The 16,330-nt window shown below is 52.7% G+C and overlaps 5 protein-coding genes across 5 annotated transcripts; 4 read left to right on the top strand and 1 right to left on the bottom strand.

Moving 5' to 3' along the window:
* Positions 1-337: 337 nt before the first annotated feature.
* On the top strand, positions 338-3,046 carry AYO20_05370 (hypothetical protein; the record flags this gene model as incomplete). Its single annotated transcript, XM_022643664.1, has 1 exon — positions 338-3,046. The coding sequence occupies one exon, from the start codon at positions 338-340 to the stop codon at positions 3,044-3,046; it is 2,709 nt and encodes a 902-aa protein (XP_022500331.1).
* Positions 3,047-3,960: 914 nt separating this feature from the next.
* On the top strand, positions 3,961-6,443 carry AYO20_05369 (hypothetical protein; the record flags this gene model as incomplete). Its single annotated transcript, XM_022643663.1, has 2 exons — positions 3,961-4,239; positions 4,290-6,443. 2 exons carry the CDS (start codon positions 3,961-3,963, stop codon positions 6,441-6,443), a joined length of 2,433 nt encoding a protein of 810 aa, XP_022500330.1.
* A 1,234-nt stretch (positions 6,444-7,677) lies between these two features.
* On the top strand, positions 7,678-9,309 carry AYO20_05368 (hypothetical protein; the record flags this gene model as incomplete). The annotated part of the gene is made up of 2 exons (XM_022643662.1): positions 7,678-7,926; positions 7,999-9,309. 2 exons carry the CDS (start codon positions 7,678-7,680, stop codon positions 9,307-9,309), a joined length of 1,560 nt encoding a protein of 519 aa, XP_022500329.1.
* Positions 9,310-9,779: 470 nt separating this feature from the next.
* AYO20_05367 (hypothetical protein) lies at positions 9,780-11,650 on the bottom strand (the record flags this gene model as incomplete). Its single annotated transcript, XM_022643661.1, has 5 exons — positions 9,780-10,055; positions 10,122-10,446; positions 10,505-10,976; positions 11,030-11,360; positions 11,447-11,650. 5 exons carry the CDS (start codon positions 11,648-11,650, stop codon positions 9,780-9,782), a joined length of 1,608 nt encoding a protein of 535 aa, XP_022500328.1.
* A 2,384-nt stretch (positions 11,651-14,034) lies between these two features.
* Positions 14,035-15,893, top strand: AYO20_05366 (hypothetical protein; the record flags this gene model as incomplete). The annotated part of the gene is made up of 5 exons (XM_022643660.1): positions 14,035-14,116; positions 14,165-14,196; positions 14,255-14,334; positions 14,382-14,463; positions 14,520-15,893. The coding sequence occupies 5 exons, from the start codon at positions 14,035-14,037 to the stop codon at positions 15,891-15,893; spliced, it is 1,650 nt and encodes a 549-aa protein (XP_022500327.1).
* Positions 15,894-16,330: the final 437 nt, after the last annotated feature.

Here is a 16,330-nt window from a genome sequence, read left to right as displayed (position 1 = left end):
CGATGTGGGAGCCAATTGACTGAATGATTCCTCCGAACCGCAACGGCAGACAGTCTTGAACTTCTGCGCACCAGCAGCTGCGGACTTGTCGCACTTCGCGTCACGCACCCAGCCATTCGTCACGCCTCACGAATCCTTCAAAGCTCCGACGTCCCCCTGTCTTCACTCTCAAAACGTCCTCCTGAATATCCGAACCGCCTCCCCATGCCCTGAGGTGCAACCGCAGATTTCGCTCTGGCCCCGTGGCTATATGTCGCAATGAAACGGTGGAACCATTGAGACTCTTTCAATGCTATAAATCCGTTCTCGGATGGGGAGGACCATCGAATACACCATTATGGGGCCGGCCAGAGATTCCCCGGATCAATCTCCTCCTTCAGCCTCCAGGTCGCTACCCTTTCGCAATGGATCCAGAGCTGGCTCGACCAACCTCAGAACCCTTTACCGCATCTCAGCGCAAGATGTTGCTGACCACCAGCCGGAGGAACACTCTTACCACTCTGTGACTACGGTCCTACCTACCTCACCAAACCTCCCTCCTACACCCCCTGGCGCGAACAATGAAACTAGCCCATCGGCTCCAGAAGAGGCGGCTTCATCTTCAGATGCTGCAGTGTTTAGATCCAGCTTAGTGACACCCATAAACCAGAACAGCCCGCCGACCCCTGACAACACTCCTCCTCGGCAACGTTACGGGGCACTTCCCCGGCGCCCATTGCTAGACCCACAGCCATCCATAGCCTCAACGCATGCAGAATCCTTCAAGACCGCTAATGAAGACTTCACGTCAGAAGGAGAATCTGACCGCTATACGCCACGCCCGGATAATGGCTTCAAATGGCCATTGAGTTCCATTGACAGGTTTGGAGCAGCGTCTCATCGTCTGCGGCACAGCTCTTTGCCTAGATCACCTCTAGCCGAGCTTTACGGAGTACACCCTGCTGTCAGTCAGTCTCCAGAACCTTTAGTCGATCATTCGCACGTGAATCCAAGTGAGACCCATGGGGTGCCAGAGGCTTGCCCTCAGAATCAGACATCAGGAAAGAGTAGCGACGCACTTTTCAACAGCGAGGAAATCCGCATACATCTTGACCCCCTTCAGTTGTCTCTAGCTGAGGAAACCGAACCGACTCATCTTGTTCGGCACAGTACTGGCCAGCCCGATTTGAAACGGGGCAAGAGTTTGCGCGAAAGACTTTTGGAGGCGCAGAGCCAGGATCCATCAGCATCGACTGAGAAGTTTGCAAACATCATCGGCTGGAACAATTCCGTGCCAATCGATGAAGTAGCCGGAGATCGACAAGTGGAAGTCGATGACAATCGCCGTTTTTCGGGTATTTCCACAACTTCGACTGTGGAAGCATATGTCTTCGAACAAAACTCTTTGCCGCGACGAAAAACGACGTTGCGCCATGTCAGCAAGCACCAATCCCTTCGTTCTGTGAGCTCGCCCTTGCCAGCTTCGAACAGGAACTCCATGAATTCCGCTTCAGACTCACCTCATCGTCTTGTTCACAAAAAGGCGAGACTGAGCAATCAAAATCGCTGGAGTTTTGGATCCGAAGCATCGAGATCTTACAGCCTGGCATCAAGCGCGGTGCTCCCCAAGACCGAAGTCATCCGCGTGGCGGTGATTCCGGAGAGAAGCTCCTCCTTGAGCTCCTCTGCTCACACTAACCAGCGGCAATCGCTTTCGAACAGTTCTGGACCTTCTCAATTTCGCAAGACGTCCGACAACCCACCCTCTTCCTGGCAACACAAAAGGGCGTTTTCTGAGTCTTCTGACCGTGGCAGGGAACAACACCAGGCCCCTCTGATCCCTCCTCGTAGCTCCTCACTGTCCGCACCTACATCCAGAAGCACGTCACGAGCCAACTCTATCACTTCAGAGCATCTGCATGTACGCAGACAACAAGCCGAGAAGGACTTACGCAAGACCTTGGACAGGATGGAATCAGAGCGACTTGTCAATAGCCTGAGAGACTGGGAGGTTATAGATGGAAATAAACGACTCGACAGATCTTCGGGGACTTCTAAGCCGCAATCCTCCACACTTCCAAGCAATCTGAAAGTTGTTTCTGCTGGCGAAGGTGAGGCAATAGCAAACCCGCTAGGTTTGGTGATGCCCGGAACAAAGGAATGGGCGGCACTCCGACCACCGTCTATCTTCGACACACCCTTCTCACAACCTTCTTTCCAGTCAGGATCTCCTGAGATCAGTGAAGCACGGGCGATCAACTACTTCCCCCACAATAACTATTCTGTGCAGCTCATTGAACCGTTTCCTGTAGCGGAGTCAAAAGCGGTCCAGGAGGTACAGAAGCAAAAGCTTCCAGAAATCGAAGTAGAGTCACCGTTGCGCAACCCTCGACAGCCGCCTGAGCCACCACAATTTAAGCTGATTCCACCCACTCCTGCCGATGAGGAAGTCAAGAAGCAGTTGGGGGAAGACAGAATCGATACTGTTCAGCGGCCAGGCGGTTCTCGACGACGGTCCGAGTCATTGATGAGCTCCCTTTCACGGAATTTGAGCCTTAAAAACGCGCGCAATCGCAAGGCTGATCAGGATCTTGACGGAAGCCTGCATCCATTCTGGCGGCCTCGCGCCTTTTGGGACGACGTCGATAATCCTCGCCCTGAATCGCAACCTCAGGAACGGTCTCTGGATCGTGAGATCGTGAACAATTCTCTTGGATTGCCTCAGGAGAGGACCGTCATAATGGGTCCAGTATCCCTGATCCGACGAATATCGCAGCGACGCAAGCAGAAGAGAGGGATTGTGAAACAATCCAGCCATTCCAGTCTCGCTAGATTGCAAGCGAGCCGTAAACTACACAAGTTGTCGGGCTCGGCACTGCGGTTGCATATTTCCTTGGTAGGGATTAAGAATATTCAAGAAAGGCTGTTGAATGCCAAACAACGGAAAGAGGACGAGAAGAGAGAACGGCGGCGGGCCGATCTTCGACGCAGCATTGGAGCTTACGTGATTTCACAAGGAGACTCGAGATTCCCAGCCAGCAATACGAGCCTTTCACGGGATGTCTGAGATGTTTCCCAAACAGAATGCTGTTCTCACACCGTCGGCAGTGGAGCTGGTTTTCCTGCGTCTGGATCGTGTTGATGGACAAGTATGTGGTCGTCATTTCATGTTTACACGATATCATGTTCGACTGTGCTATTTGGGCCCTGGTGGCTATGGATTTCTTTTCGTTTGGGCGTTTGGGGAGGATCTTTCCACTGCTTGTTGATTTCTTGCTCGATCAGGGACACTGAAGATTTATGGCACGAACTTGATGTCTTGACGACTGATGATTGGGATGAATTGACGAGCTGTACAACTAGAAAGCACGGCCGAACCAGATGGATGACGATTTAGCAATTGATTTCTATATGATTCATCTCGCCGTCGTATTGTGCCCAACACCAACACCCTTCGTGTCGCTCTCCATCTGCTGCCTCTTCCTGAGATTCTCAAGCACAACTGAATCAAGGAATGGTTCAGAGGTTATGCTGGAGTCGAAAACGGTTACTGTGAGCCGTCGTGTTAGCCATACATCATTCGCTGATTAAATGACTCATAAGATCCATACCGCGCTGGTCTTGGGTCTGTGGTTGGGCGAAGTAGATGGTCGTTCTGGAAGCCGGCACTTTAGGACATTGCTGTGATTTCTCCAATGGACCCTTTAACAGCTCTCTCTTCTTCTTCTCATCACCCGCCATTGGACTTCTGGGGCGACTCTCTCTCAGATTGTGATGAAAAAGGTGCTGATGGTGTTTTCGGCACGGAGGATCTGGGTATGGTGGCCAATGATAGACGTCGACCCGCCTCTTTTTCATGATTATTGCAATTTGCCTGCGCCTCCAACTCTAAAACCATCTGCGCAGCTGCGTGCCAACCGCTCCGCCTCACCCAGACATCCATCTTATCTTATCTCTTAGCAAAGTCGATTGCGATATCGGATGGCGACCGCAGCGTGGACAATACCAATCCAAACCCTCATCGGCCTGGAAATTGGCGACGATTTCAACCTGGCTTCTACATCTGCCGCGAGCCCGGGCGATGGCCCTGGTACGGCCTATACCAGTCCGACTCAGAGCCACAAGAGAAATGCCTCCATTGCGGGCTTCGACAGCTCCCCCGCGAGCCTTGAGTCACCAGATCACAATGGTGACGAACACATGCGTGATGGCAGGCGGAGGCCGGTGAAAAGAGCTTGCAATGAGTGTCGGCAGCAGAAGGTGAGCCTTGATGCAATGGATTGCGTGCGCGCTACGAAGGGTTGTCGCAGGACACCACCTCATGCCTGAAGTGGTGCGACCGACTTTTCCGATGCCCCTCGTGGACTGTGCGTCGAATCACTGTCGTGGTTGCGCCGAGCCCTCGCGATCTTTTCTCCAGGCCATGGAACCTCTGTGCTAACAGTGTTTCTCTGCAGCTGCGATGCGATGTCGTTCAGGAACCTTTCCAGACGTGTACCCGTTGCAAGCGACTCAATCTCGACTGCAAAATCGAGGACAATTTCAAGAGGATTGGCAAGAGATCACGAAATGCAGAAATGGAACGCGAGATCATCGAGCTGCGCAAGCAAGTGGCTGCACAAAAGCATACCGCAGGTGTGGCAAACGGTTCTCACACAAATGGAGGTGCCAATCTGCAGGTATCACCCTCAGCAGACGGGACCTTTACTTCAGATGCTGCCGCCGCAGGGTTACTTGACTTGAGAGGTAGTGGTTCAGGCAGACCCATCTTCAGACGGTTGGAAGAGGTGTCCTTGACCATCGACCGGGCGCAGGAGCTCTTTCAACGTTTCTTCACGTTTCATCACCCTTTTCTTCCCTTTCTCAACCCTGATAGAACCCCCGAAGAATACTACGCTCGATCACCTTTGCTGTTTTGGACAATCATTTCGGTGGGTGCACGGCACTACACCCCAGAGCCAGATCTTTATGGCTCCCTGACTGGACCTGTGATGCGGCTTGTCTGGTCGACTATCTCAGAGGTACCTCAAAACTATCATATTGTCAAGGCCCTCATCTTGCTCTGTGCTTGGCCTCTGCCCACCAGCAGCACCTCGACAGACCCAACCTTCATGCTCTGTGGAATGATGATGCAGATTGCCTTACAGATCGGTCTACATCGTCCAACGCATGCTCAAGACTTCTCCAAATTTCGGGTGGAACTTCGAGAAGTGGAACTACAGGATAGAGTGGTGGTTTGGAGTGTGTGCAACATTGTCGCTCAGAGAATATGTACCGCATATGGGCAGCCACCTCTCAGTATTTACGATTGGACTCTGGGACCCAAACCGATTGAGACCAACCCAAACTACGAACTGCCAGCTCCCATCTTTAATCGGTTGCTGATCGAAAAATTTGTGGACAAGGTCTCCAGGACGCTTTACATGAATCCCCACGATCCCGTTGGGCTTGCCACTGATACGGAGCGCCCTACCTACGTTTCGTTTCTCGCACATGAGCTGGAGGAACTTGAGGACAGGTTACGGAAGGATACGTCACCAATCACCAAGGTATACCTCAAGGCAGCCGCTCTGCATATGAGATTGAGTGCCTTTTTCTCACCGTCCTTGCTGCCTTCGTACCGGACCGACATGTTAAAGCTATACTATGCCACGACTGAGTTCCTTGAGACGTGTCTCAGCCTCGAGTCCAACGTCAGTGTGAACCTACCTTCAAGCTACTCACACGGCTTATCGCTGTCGCATGCAACGAACTACATATTCCACATGATGCTCGGCGCTGGCTTTTCCCTTCTCAAACTCATGCACAACTTTCTGGGCGAACACGAACTCGATGCCAAAGGAGCATCTGAACTCCTCTCGAGGACGGTGTGGGCGCTACGAAATATGAGTGTGGTGGAGAACGATCTCGCAGAGCGCCTGTCGGAGGTTTTGGCCCAAGTCTGGAAAAGTGGAAGAGTTCGGGCAGAGCCGAATCGCAACAACATTGGCGAGGGCGGTCCCGACGACAGTCTGCAACTCAAGGTCAAGTGTCGAATGTCCATGTCTGTGGTGTTTGATTCGGTGTGGCAGTGGCGGCAGAACTTTCATTTCCGAGGGGGGAAACCATCTGATGGTACGGGTAACCCCAGTTCGTTCGAGGGTGATGCTGACCAAGCGGCAGTGAGGCAGCGCAATCCCACCCTCGAGCAACCCGACAATCAGATCATCATACCGGCATCAAGTTTGGACTCGAAGCCTACGGTAAACGACCCCATGTTGGCGAACTCCACCATTGTGCCTGGTATGGCTGGGATGGCTACTGGAATGGTCGACGACGCCGGGATGGACTTTGGCGAGGCAAGCTATGATGTCTTTGATCCGTTGAACTGGATGCTGGACGGGATAGTGGATTTTCCCTATAATTTCAACAGCGTGCAAGGAAGTGATCTGACGGGCGGGGATGCACTTGGTGGAGGAATGTAATATTCGACGGGTTGGGGGCACTGGTCGGTCTTTGCGGTCACTGTCGAACGGGGGGTTGACGTCTTCTATTTTTGACATAGATATCCCAGATGATTTACGCAAAATTGATTGTCTAATGTGAATTAGAGTCCAGAGTGCTATACAGGTTGACAGAGCAGGCGTGAAACAATACACGGAGGTTGCCATTATTGTACGAAGTACGGAGTACAAAAGCGTTATTGTACTCGAACACGACGTTGTGCGGATGGATCTATTGGATCTTTACTGCCACAAGTGGTTTCCTTCACCTTAGTCCTACCATTGCACTCTGGTCTCATCCCCTTCTTGACACTGATAGGGCTTCCTCGCCTGAATTTACGTCAAATTCACGGGGCACCATCACCAGCGCCACGAGCCGACGATTCAGCTAGCACAAAGGAAAGATCAGAGAAGCAGTCGATGCGCTCTGGACTCAGCAGATCAGCCCGGCCACCGGCGACCAGCCTGACCAATATGCATTGCTGAGGGACAGTTCATTGGCCAGAGACAAGAGCAGCCACAGTTGCTTATCTCTGTCTCCAAGCAACGGGCCAAGCGTCAAGCTGCACGCTTATTGCCCTCTTTCCAGAAGCAGTGAAGCTGCCCTTGATCTACCCCTTCAAACTTCCCCACGCACCGTGAGGTCCTCGATATGGACAATACACCCGGTGACCCCAAGGTGAAGGCGATCTCCGGTCTTCCACGCGAGTCAGAGAACGGCTCTCAGCGCAGGAAACGTCTCTATTTCTCGACAGGGGGTTGAAAAGAGCAGGGATGCAGAAGAACAAATTCAGAGGTACCTGGTTTCGAGCATGACTTGGCGGACATATTGTCAGACCGATCCATGCCCACACCAGCAGGCCATCGGGCTCGACCGCATTAGTCGAAGTAGACCCCATGTCGGTGCGAGGGCGGACAGCTCCAGAGTCCAAGGCTCTTATCTCGAAGATCGCACAACACAGTGGGGCACCAAAGATGGAAGGATGTTGATGGTGTCCCCGACGCCCAGAGTGACGGCGCCCTCCATCTGAATCAGTTGTGGCAACTGCCGATATGAAATGCTATATTACTTCACGTTCCTCTGGCCTTCTTCAGGCTCAGATGCTTCGAATCTCCCCTGCTTCGTCTTGTCGGCCCTTAAGCTTCTTTGTCTTCGCTTCTTCTACGGGCTTACGTCTTGTCCACAAGCGATCCGCGGGAGTTTGACTCTAGCACAATGGCTTCCTACGAAAAGAACGGCTACGATGTCGAATACCAATATCCTGTCTCCGCGGGCGAGAAACACCACTCGGTCGTCCCTCCAGATACCTCAGGCGCCGTCCATGGAGAGTCATTCGTCGTTGGAGATTCCACCTATGCAAAACTACAACGTCTTGCAGGACGGTTCCATATTGAACAGCGAGGTATTGAACGAGTCCCTGAGGATGAACGGACGGACAAGAGTACATTTAAGGTCGGCACCATGGTATGTCTAGTTGTCCCCCCTGCTCCCCGAAACTGTGTTTGTCACGGAGCCTTTTATCTGACGTGAAAATAGTGGCTCGCTGCCAACATGGTCGTCTCTTCCTTCGCCATTGGTGTCCTTGCTGTGCCCGTTTTCGCACTGGGCTTTGTCGACTCGGTGCTTACAATTTTCTTCATCAACTTGCTGGGTATTATCCCAGTATGCTTTTTCTCCACCTTTGGCCCTCGATTCGGTATGCGCCAGATGATCCTCGGACGATTCTGGTTCGGGTATTACGGCGTCAAGATTATTTCGATCTTCAATTGTTTGGCATGTCTTGGTTGGTCTTCTGTCAATGTCATAGTGGGCGCCCAGTTCCTCCGAGCAGTCAACGACGACGTACCCGCCGCAGCTGCCATTATCGTTTTGGCCGCAGGAACCTTTATCATCACCTTGTTCGGCTACAAGATCGTGCACATCTATGAGATGGTGTCCTGGATACCTTCCTTCATCATTCTCCTCATCACGTTGGGCGTGTTTGCCCATCGGGGAGACTTTGTCAACATTCCAATGGGTAGTGGCGAAGGCGAAGCAGGCTCGGTCTTGTCCTTTGCTGCTTCGATTTTCGGATTTGCCACGGGCTGGGCTTCCTACGCCAGCGATTACACATGCTATCAACCTGTCAGCACTCCGCGGACCAAGGTCTTCTTCTATGTATTCTGTGGACTTATGTTCCCTTTGTGTTTCACTCAGATGCTGGGCGTGGCCATTGCGACGGCCATCCCCTCCCACCAGGCGTATTCGGACGCTTACGACAAGAACGCCGTTGGAGGTCTTCTTCATGAAGTACTCGTTCCGCGCCTAGGTGGCTTCGGGAGCTTCTGTCTTGTCGTTCTGGCTCTGTCGACAATCGCCAACAACGCACCCAATATCTACTCCCTCACCTTCTCTCTGCAAAACCTGACACACTATGCGCAGAGAGTTCCGCGATTCTGTTGGACGCTTGTTGGAACTGTCGTCTACTGCGCCATTGCAATTCCGGGCTTTGACCACTTCGAGTCGGTGCTGGAGAACTTCATGCTGGTGATTGGCTACTGGCTCGCCATCTACGAGGGTATCGCCTTGCCAGAACACTTCATCTACAAGCGTGGGTTCTCTGGATATATCCCGGAGAATTACGACCAGCCGAAGAAGCTGCCTCCCAGCATTGCTGCCTTGAGTGCGTTCCTTTTCGGTGTGCTGGGAGCCGCAATGGGAATGGCGCAAGTGTGGTACATTGGTCCCATCGGCAAGCTGATCGGGATCGGGTATGGTGGTGACATTGGATTTGAGTTGGCATTCTCCTTCACTGCCGTCACGTATGTGCCGCTCAGATGGTTGGAGAGGAGATACTTCCACCGGTGAGACATTGGCGCGGCGGGTGAGCAAGAGAAGTAAAGAGTGTTTTGGACCTGGATGGTATAGAAACTCAGAAGTGAGAAGGTTTGTAGGGTAGCCAGCCGAGCGAAAAGCATTTCATTAGTTATTTATATGACATGAAATTCACTAAGCCTAACATGGTCTAGCCTCGTAGCTTCTCCCAACGCGTCTTGGCTTTCGATTCTCTTCGTGACGAGGCTGACATTTGCACATTCTCACATTCCGAACAGTGCCATGATGGTACGAGGTCCGGTTATTGCTCCAAGCTCTGTGAGTCTCAATGTTCCATGGTTCAATCAGATAGTCACAGAGATTGACAGCCATCGTACTATTGTCTATGGAGGTTCACCCGCAGGAAGATGGGAAGTCTAGATAACTGACAAGAGACATCTACCATTCATCGTTTATTGAGCCCCAGTTATGCAGACGAGCAAGACTACAACTTCCTTCGAGACCTACTCCTTGACTTCAATGTGCTCGCGCTCAATGATCTCGACGGTGCCCTTCTTGTGGTCGCTTCCCACGGCGTCCTCGTCGCCGGCGTTGATCTCCTGCTTCTGCAGGATGTCGTTCTTGACGGCGTTCTTGCCGTCGAAGATGACGCTGACTTCCTCGAGCGTGATCTTGGAGGTCTCGGGGTACGTGAAGTACACGACGACAATGGTGATGATGATGATGATGTTGATGACGAGGTAGTATTTCCAGCCAATGTTCTTCAGCGCGACGGGGTTCTGGGTGACGGAAAAATGTTAGCAGAATCTTGGGGGGGAGTGGAGAAAGAAAATTTCAAATCTTACCAAGTAATTGAAGCCGGTGATGGTCGCTTGAACGAGCAGGTTCTGCGTGCAGATGAGCTTCGGCCGAATGTCGTAGCTCATGACCTCGACCGTGTAGCCGGTCAAGATGCCGTTCCAGGTCGTGGCGTAAAAGGCATTGAAGACAAAGATGAATGCAATCACCGCGGGGCCGGCGTTCTTGACCCCATCCTGGACGTACAAAGCGCTGCAGATGGTCCACGGTAAGAATCCGCAAAACAGCATGCCAAAGAGGGAAGTCAACAGCATGGGCCGACGACCAAACTTGTCAATCACGTATGCGCCCCAGAATGCCCATCCCATGTTCCTGCGAGTCATGTCAGTTGAGCATTCGCTGCAAAAAGCCCACAAGACCCGACACTTACCACATCGTGAGGCACCCGTTGATGATCGATTGGTGGCGGGGATTGGTAATGCCGACTCCTGTCAGGATCAAGACCAGGTAATAGCCGATGATAGTCTGGCCAGTAGCTTGGCTGAGAATCGAGCAGGTCACAACTATCCAGGTACGGTGACGGTTGCCCGGCGTGCGGACGAGGTCGAGCCAGCTTCTGCTACCGTTCTCCTTCTCGAAGGCCAGCGTCTGCACAATCTCATTGTACTCGAAGGTAGCGAGGGGATCGGCCTCGTTGCCGCCGCAGTGCCAGTCGACCAGAGTCTTGAATGCTTCTTCGTTTCGACCTCGTGAGCAGAGCCAGCGCGGACTCTCGGGTACCCACCAGGTAAGGGTGACGGAGATCAGAGACGGGAACATCTGAATTAATGAGACGCTGCGCCAGCTCCAGTCGCTCTGGATTGACAGGGTTCCGAGCGTGATCCAAGCTGCAATGGCCGCACCTGGAGAATGAATGTCAGCAACGTGCCAGAACCTCGGTCCACGAGATCCTCACCGAAGTAATACAGAGTATTGAGTAGCGTGGATAACTGAGCACGGTGGGTTGGGTGCGCAAGCTCTGAGACGAGCATGGGAGCGGCCGTGTATTCGAAACTGAGTCCGAGACCGATGACACAGCGCGCAACTGCGAACATGGCAATCCCTCGCGCGAACGACTGTAAAAAGACGCCTACGATGATGATGACCGCTCCAGATATGATGATCAATTTGCGGCCGATCTTCTCGACGAGCCACCAAAGAAAGAACTGCGAAATGACCCCGCCGAGACCTTGAGTACCGTTGAAGATACCAAGCTGGGCGCCTGTCGGATGGTTGAAATAGGATTGCTGTCCTCACACAGTCAGTGATTGCCAACATGAAGTTGGGCAGGTGTCGCATGATCACCACCAAAGGATCCTTTGGCGAAACATACCCAGAAGGTCAATGTCTGCATTCCATTCATGATGGAGCCGTCAAGGCCATTCGTGGCCTGCACGATGAGCACCACACAGAGCCAGCCATAGAGCTTCCGCAAATGCTTGTACTTGTACCATGGTTTGTCCAACAGTTTCTGCACATTAATGGTTGTGTCCCCTCGCTTCGTACCGACGACAATTTGATTCTCTTGAGGAGCCATGCTTGACTTGGGCAGCGCTCTCAGTGAACATGCGAGAGAAACTGAGATCTAGGAGGACGGTGATCACCTCGGGGCATTCTCCCACGTCCTTCTTGCATACATATGAAGTATTTGGGACGGCCAATAGATGATCTCCCCACATCTCGAACTGCCGCGTCCGGAGAGTCTCCGCAGAAGTACGGGGGGTAATTGCAACAGCCTAGGACACATTTGCGGACAGTATTTAGGCTAAAGCGTTTGCATGGCATGATATACGGTGCGCAAGGAAAGGCGGTAATGTTCTTAGGCTTTTCGAACAAGACGTCACCGACGGTCGAGGCACCATACACCGTCGGGGATAGACGGGATCGGCCGACGGCGAGGGCAGTCAACTTATACCGTAGCGCTACCCCGAACAGCGTTAGGAAATGCTTGGGTGAAAGTCAAGGGGCGTTAAGTGGCTGAAAGGACCAAAGGTGCGGAACGAAGGACCTACCTGCAATGGATACAGGGAAAACATACTCCAATAGGCCTCGTGTGGTATGCTGGCCGTTCTCATAGCGAAGCGAAGCAGAAGACCGAGACACGTGAACTGGAACTTGTGCAATCTGGGGAAACGAGGATTTTGCCGGTTCGACCACCTTCAGGCCTTCGCAGTGAGCCAGGCTCCACAAACCCATTCCCCCGCGCGGACATTTCATGGAGTTGGTAGGGCCAGGGGCCGTCAGCCCAGAGATACAGCGAGGTCAGCCAGCCTTTAGCCTGAAGACACGAGCCCTTTGTCAAGTCTTCTGATGGACAAGTTGCTAGTCTGGAAACAGCGAAACCCACTTCGGGTATCGCCTTGGATAAATGCCAACAGTAGCCTACCGAGGGTTTGTTGTGGACAATGACCACCAGGTCGACGCCGCTTCCTGGTTTCTCGGCTAGACAGGGAGTTCAGCTCCCTCAAGAGGCAATGCGAGGCGTTGAGGCAAGCGACAACCACATGGCGACACGCATTTTAGCCTCGCACCAGTGTCATAGGGAAATATATCCTGATTGCACATTTGAGCTTGCAGGGCCTCGGTAAGCCATGCCGACCGTATCTTCCGGGGATAAAGGCCCATGGCGATAACCTGGCTCGCATGCCAAATGATATGCAGGGAATTTCCTAGACTGTTGGTGCATGAGCACCCCGCAGCCCTTGTGCGCGAGCTGACCCAAAGGTATAGTCTGGTTTTGGAGAGACAGTGTCATGCTGAAGGCGACTCAATGCAGGAGAGGTTGTTTTCTCTCGTCAACTTTGAGTGCAACAGCATGAGGGCCATTTGCTTACCCCTCTTCTTGACCTTCTGTACTCCCCCCCAAGTAGTTACCTGTCTCGCGTTAGAACGGTCCTTTCAACGAATGCCAAAAAGATGGAGAGAGGTCTCGATGCTCTGCCTCGTATTGCCATCAATACAGCGTTCCCTGTCATGTCACCACCCGCAAACGCATCCGATGGACACGGTCTCGCGACATCGAGTAAGGGTGTGCCAGAGGAGCAAGCCATACACAGGGCTGTCACTTGCCTACACCGAGTGAAGCCGATAATTCCGGCACCAACAAGCTTTGATGGACCCAGGAGGTCGAGGTTTCTAGTCAATGTTTATCTTTTCTGTGTGAGCGGTAACTTCGTCTTCGACCCAAGGACCGGTCTGGCCGGAGAGCAGCCTCTTCGTGCTAGTAAGCATCCTGCTCTTCAGCAGATCCAATATTTCATCGTCACTTCTCTTACCGCCCTGCGATGGTCCGCTCTGATGCTCATGGAGACTTCGCTGGTGATGACCTCCTCAGTCTCTGGGAAGAAGTTTTGCACACTCTCTACTGAACGGTGACGGATTATCTGAAAGTCTTGGTCCTCGAGGTTGGGCCTTGAACAAGTGAGCCGGTTTCTTGTAAGAACGTCACATGCCTGCAACTCGACCGAAGACTCCTGAAGAGCATTTAGTTGTACCGACTGAGCAGTGTGCCTTTCCTGCAACTGATTCAGATCAGCCACAAAGTGCCCTCTCTCAGCGTTGGGAATCAACACGCCAGAGGAGAACCGAATGTGTGAGGAAGATAAGGGGGATGATCCGGCGCAGAGTACCTGGCGAGCTGGTTTCTGAACCTGATGTTGTTGGGAGTCAGGGAGGCTTTCGTCCGGGCTTGTCGGCTGCGCCATGATTGGCTGAACCGCGAACCTCAATTGAGGCTGCGGACCTTCGCAGATTATCTGGCATCACAACGCAGGGGGAATAATTCCTACCAGTTGTTTTGCCATCTACATAGCGAACTGCTCCGTTCACTCGTTGTTTCTTCGAAGCAAGGCCGTCGTCACCTTTCTTGACTCTGTTCTCCTCCATTCCATCTTGTTAATCTCATCCTCACCGCCAGTAAATATGGACTTCGAAAGTCTGAAGAACCAGGTTAGCAATTTGACCCTCTACGACCTCAAAGCTGGGGTCCGAAAGGTTCAAAATGGTAAGTCGATCTCCCTACTTTAAAGAAAGATTGTTGACATTGACGAAGCCGTCATGAACTTGACCGAGATGGAGGCCAAGGTGAGCCACTGTCCCCTTTCAATCCACTGCTCCAGCATGTATCTTACTTTCCCATCAGGTTCGAGAAGCTACAAACGGAGATCCATGGGGCGCATCGGCAAGTCTCATGCAAGAAATCGCCCAGGGTACACACAATTAGTCCGTCGCGTCCTCCACGGTTTAGAATCACAAGCTGATTGTCGCAGCCAACAATTGAACGAAATCATGCCCATGATCTATAAACGATTCACAGACAAGACTGCGGAAGAGTGGAGGCAGATATACAAGGTACGGGCTCAAGACTCCCTCGAGACATCGTTGTGCTCACTGTTGGGGTGGGGTAGGCCTTGCAACTCCTCGAGTTTCTCTGCAAAAATGGGTCGGAGCGAGTTATCGATGATGCCCGATCACACCTGTCCCTCCTGCGAATGCTACGCCAGTTCCATTATATTGATCAAAATGGCAAAGACCAGGGTGTGAATGTCCGGAACCGATCTGCAGAGTTGGTAAAACTCCTGAGTGATGTCGATACCATTAGATCAGAGCGAAAGAAAGCACGCGCAAACCGCAACAAATACGGAGGAGTAGAAGGTGGAATGGGAATGGGTGGCGGCTTCTCGAGCGGAAGTCGATATGGTGGCTTCGGCAGCGAGACTGGGGGATTCGGAGGCTACCAAGGCGAGGTTTACGGCGATGGTGGTGGTTTTGGCGGTCGCGAAACCGACTTTTCGGGCACCCAGCGCCGTGGCGACCAGTTTGAGGAGTATGACGAGGCAGACGATTTCGAGACCTCAAGACCGACAAGAAGCACCGCCAGCCGAACAACGGCGCCGACGACTACTGCAAAACGAGATCCGCCTAAGCCGAAGGAACCGGAACAAGATCTCTTTGATTTCGGCGACGATCAAAGTGCGACGAAGCAATCAAGCGGCAAAGCGCCAGCAGTTCAGTCAGGTGGTCTGGATGATTTTGGCGGCCTACAAAGTAGCACGGCAAATGACGACGACGATTTTGATGACTTTCAATCCGCTACCAGTCCAGCGGCGACACAGCCAGTTGCAAATCCTCTGGCTGGGATTGCTCCTCCACCAACTACCTCAACTACAACCTCGGCCACGCAGTTTGCGGCTCCAAAGCCAGTGGCTCCAGGACAAGCCGCTAGCCTCAACAACATCTTCACAACTACATCCCCAGCACCATCGACAACTTCTTCGATAATGTCACCGACGACATCGACGTTTTCACCACCACCTACACAGAAACCTGTTCAGCCTTTACAGCCTGCCGGGTTCAAACCCTCCGGACCGAACTATTTCACATCAGTCCCGGTGTCGATAAACTCGCAGTCCACTGCCACATCTAATGCCTCAACGCCTCTGGGCGGGGTCACCCCCTCATACACATCCTCCACGTCTGCGGCATCACTCGGCAAGCCCACTTCCAAAACTGCAGCAGGTAAAGGTGGTGATGCCTTTGGAGATCTCTGGAGTACTGCAAGCACCAAAGCAGGAGTCAAGGGAACTACTGGGCCGCAGAAGGGTCCAGATCTAGCTAGTATGGCCAAAGCAAAGAGCCAAGCGGGAATCTGGGGAGCAGCATCAGCAGCGAGCTCGACAACCCCAAGGCCTGGAGGGATGGCTTCGAGCACTAACACCGCCTCGGGACCAGCCAAACCCAGCACGCCTTTGGGCAACGGCTTGGACGATTTGCTGGGGTAGACGAAATATGAGAAATCCTTGAATTTGCCGTAACCATGAAAAGAGACATTTGCAGCTCCAGCAACACAGCCCCTTGTGCGATTTGCATAAATGAAAGAAATCATAATTGCTTTGTTTGTCGCGGCCTCGTGAAAATCCAGGGTCTTTGACCATAATCGAACTCCTTACATGTCTTTCCAGTCGGTAGGCTCGGGTGCTTTTCTATACGGGGCCGATTATGCTACAGGCGGCGAAGACCAATGATGATGGCGACAGGCAATGCGAGTGAGACGGGATCGAGGAATCACGGAGTGCGATCCGATCCCTGAACGGATTTGTGGTGATGATACATAAGAGGATGGCAAGATCGAGCCAGGGACGCGCTCTCCATGGTGGCTGGGCGGTATCCGATGAAGGATGATGGATGATGGGCTGTGTCCCATTCGGACCCTTTGAAC

This window comes from Fonsecaea nubica (assembly GCF_001646965.1).
Source record: "Fonsecaea nubica strain CBS 269.64 chromosome Unknown Scaff31, whole genome shotgun sequence".
Taxonomy (NCBI): domain Eukaryota; kingdom Fungi; phylum Ascomycota; class Eurotiomycetes; order Chaetothyriales; family Herpotrichiellaceae; genus Fonsecaea; species Fonsecaea nubica.
Note: the sequence above shows the minus strand (reverse complement) of the source record. Positions and strands in the feature narration are given on the sequence as shown.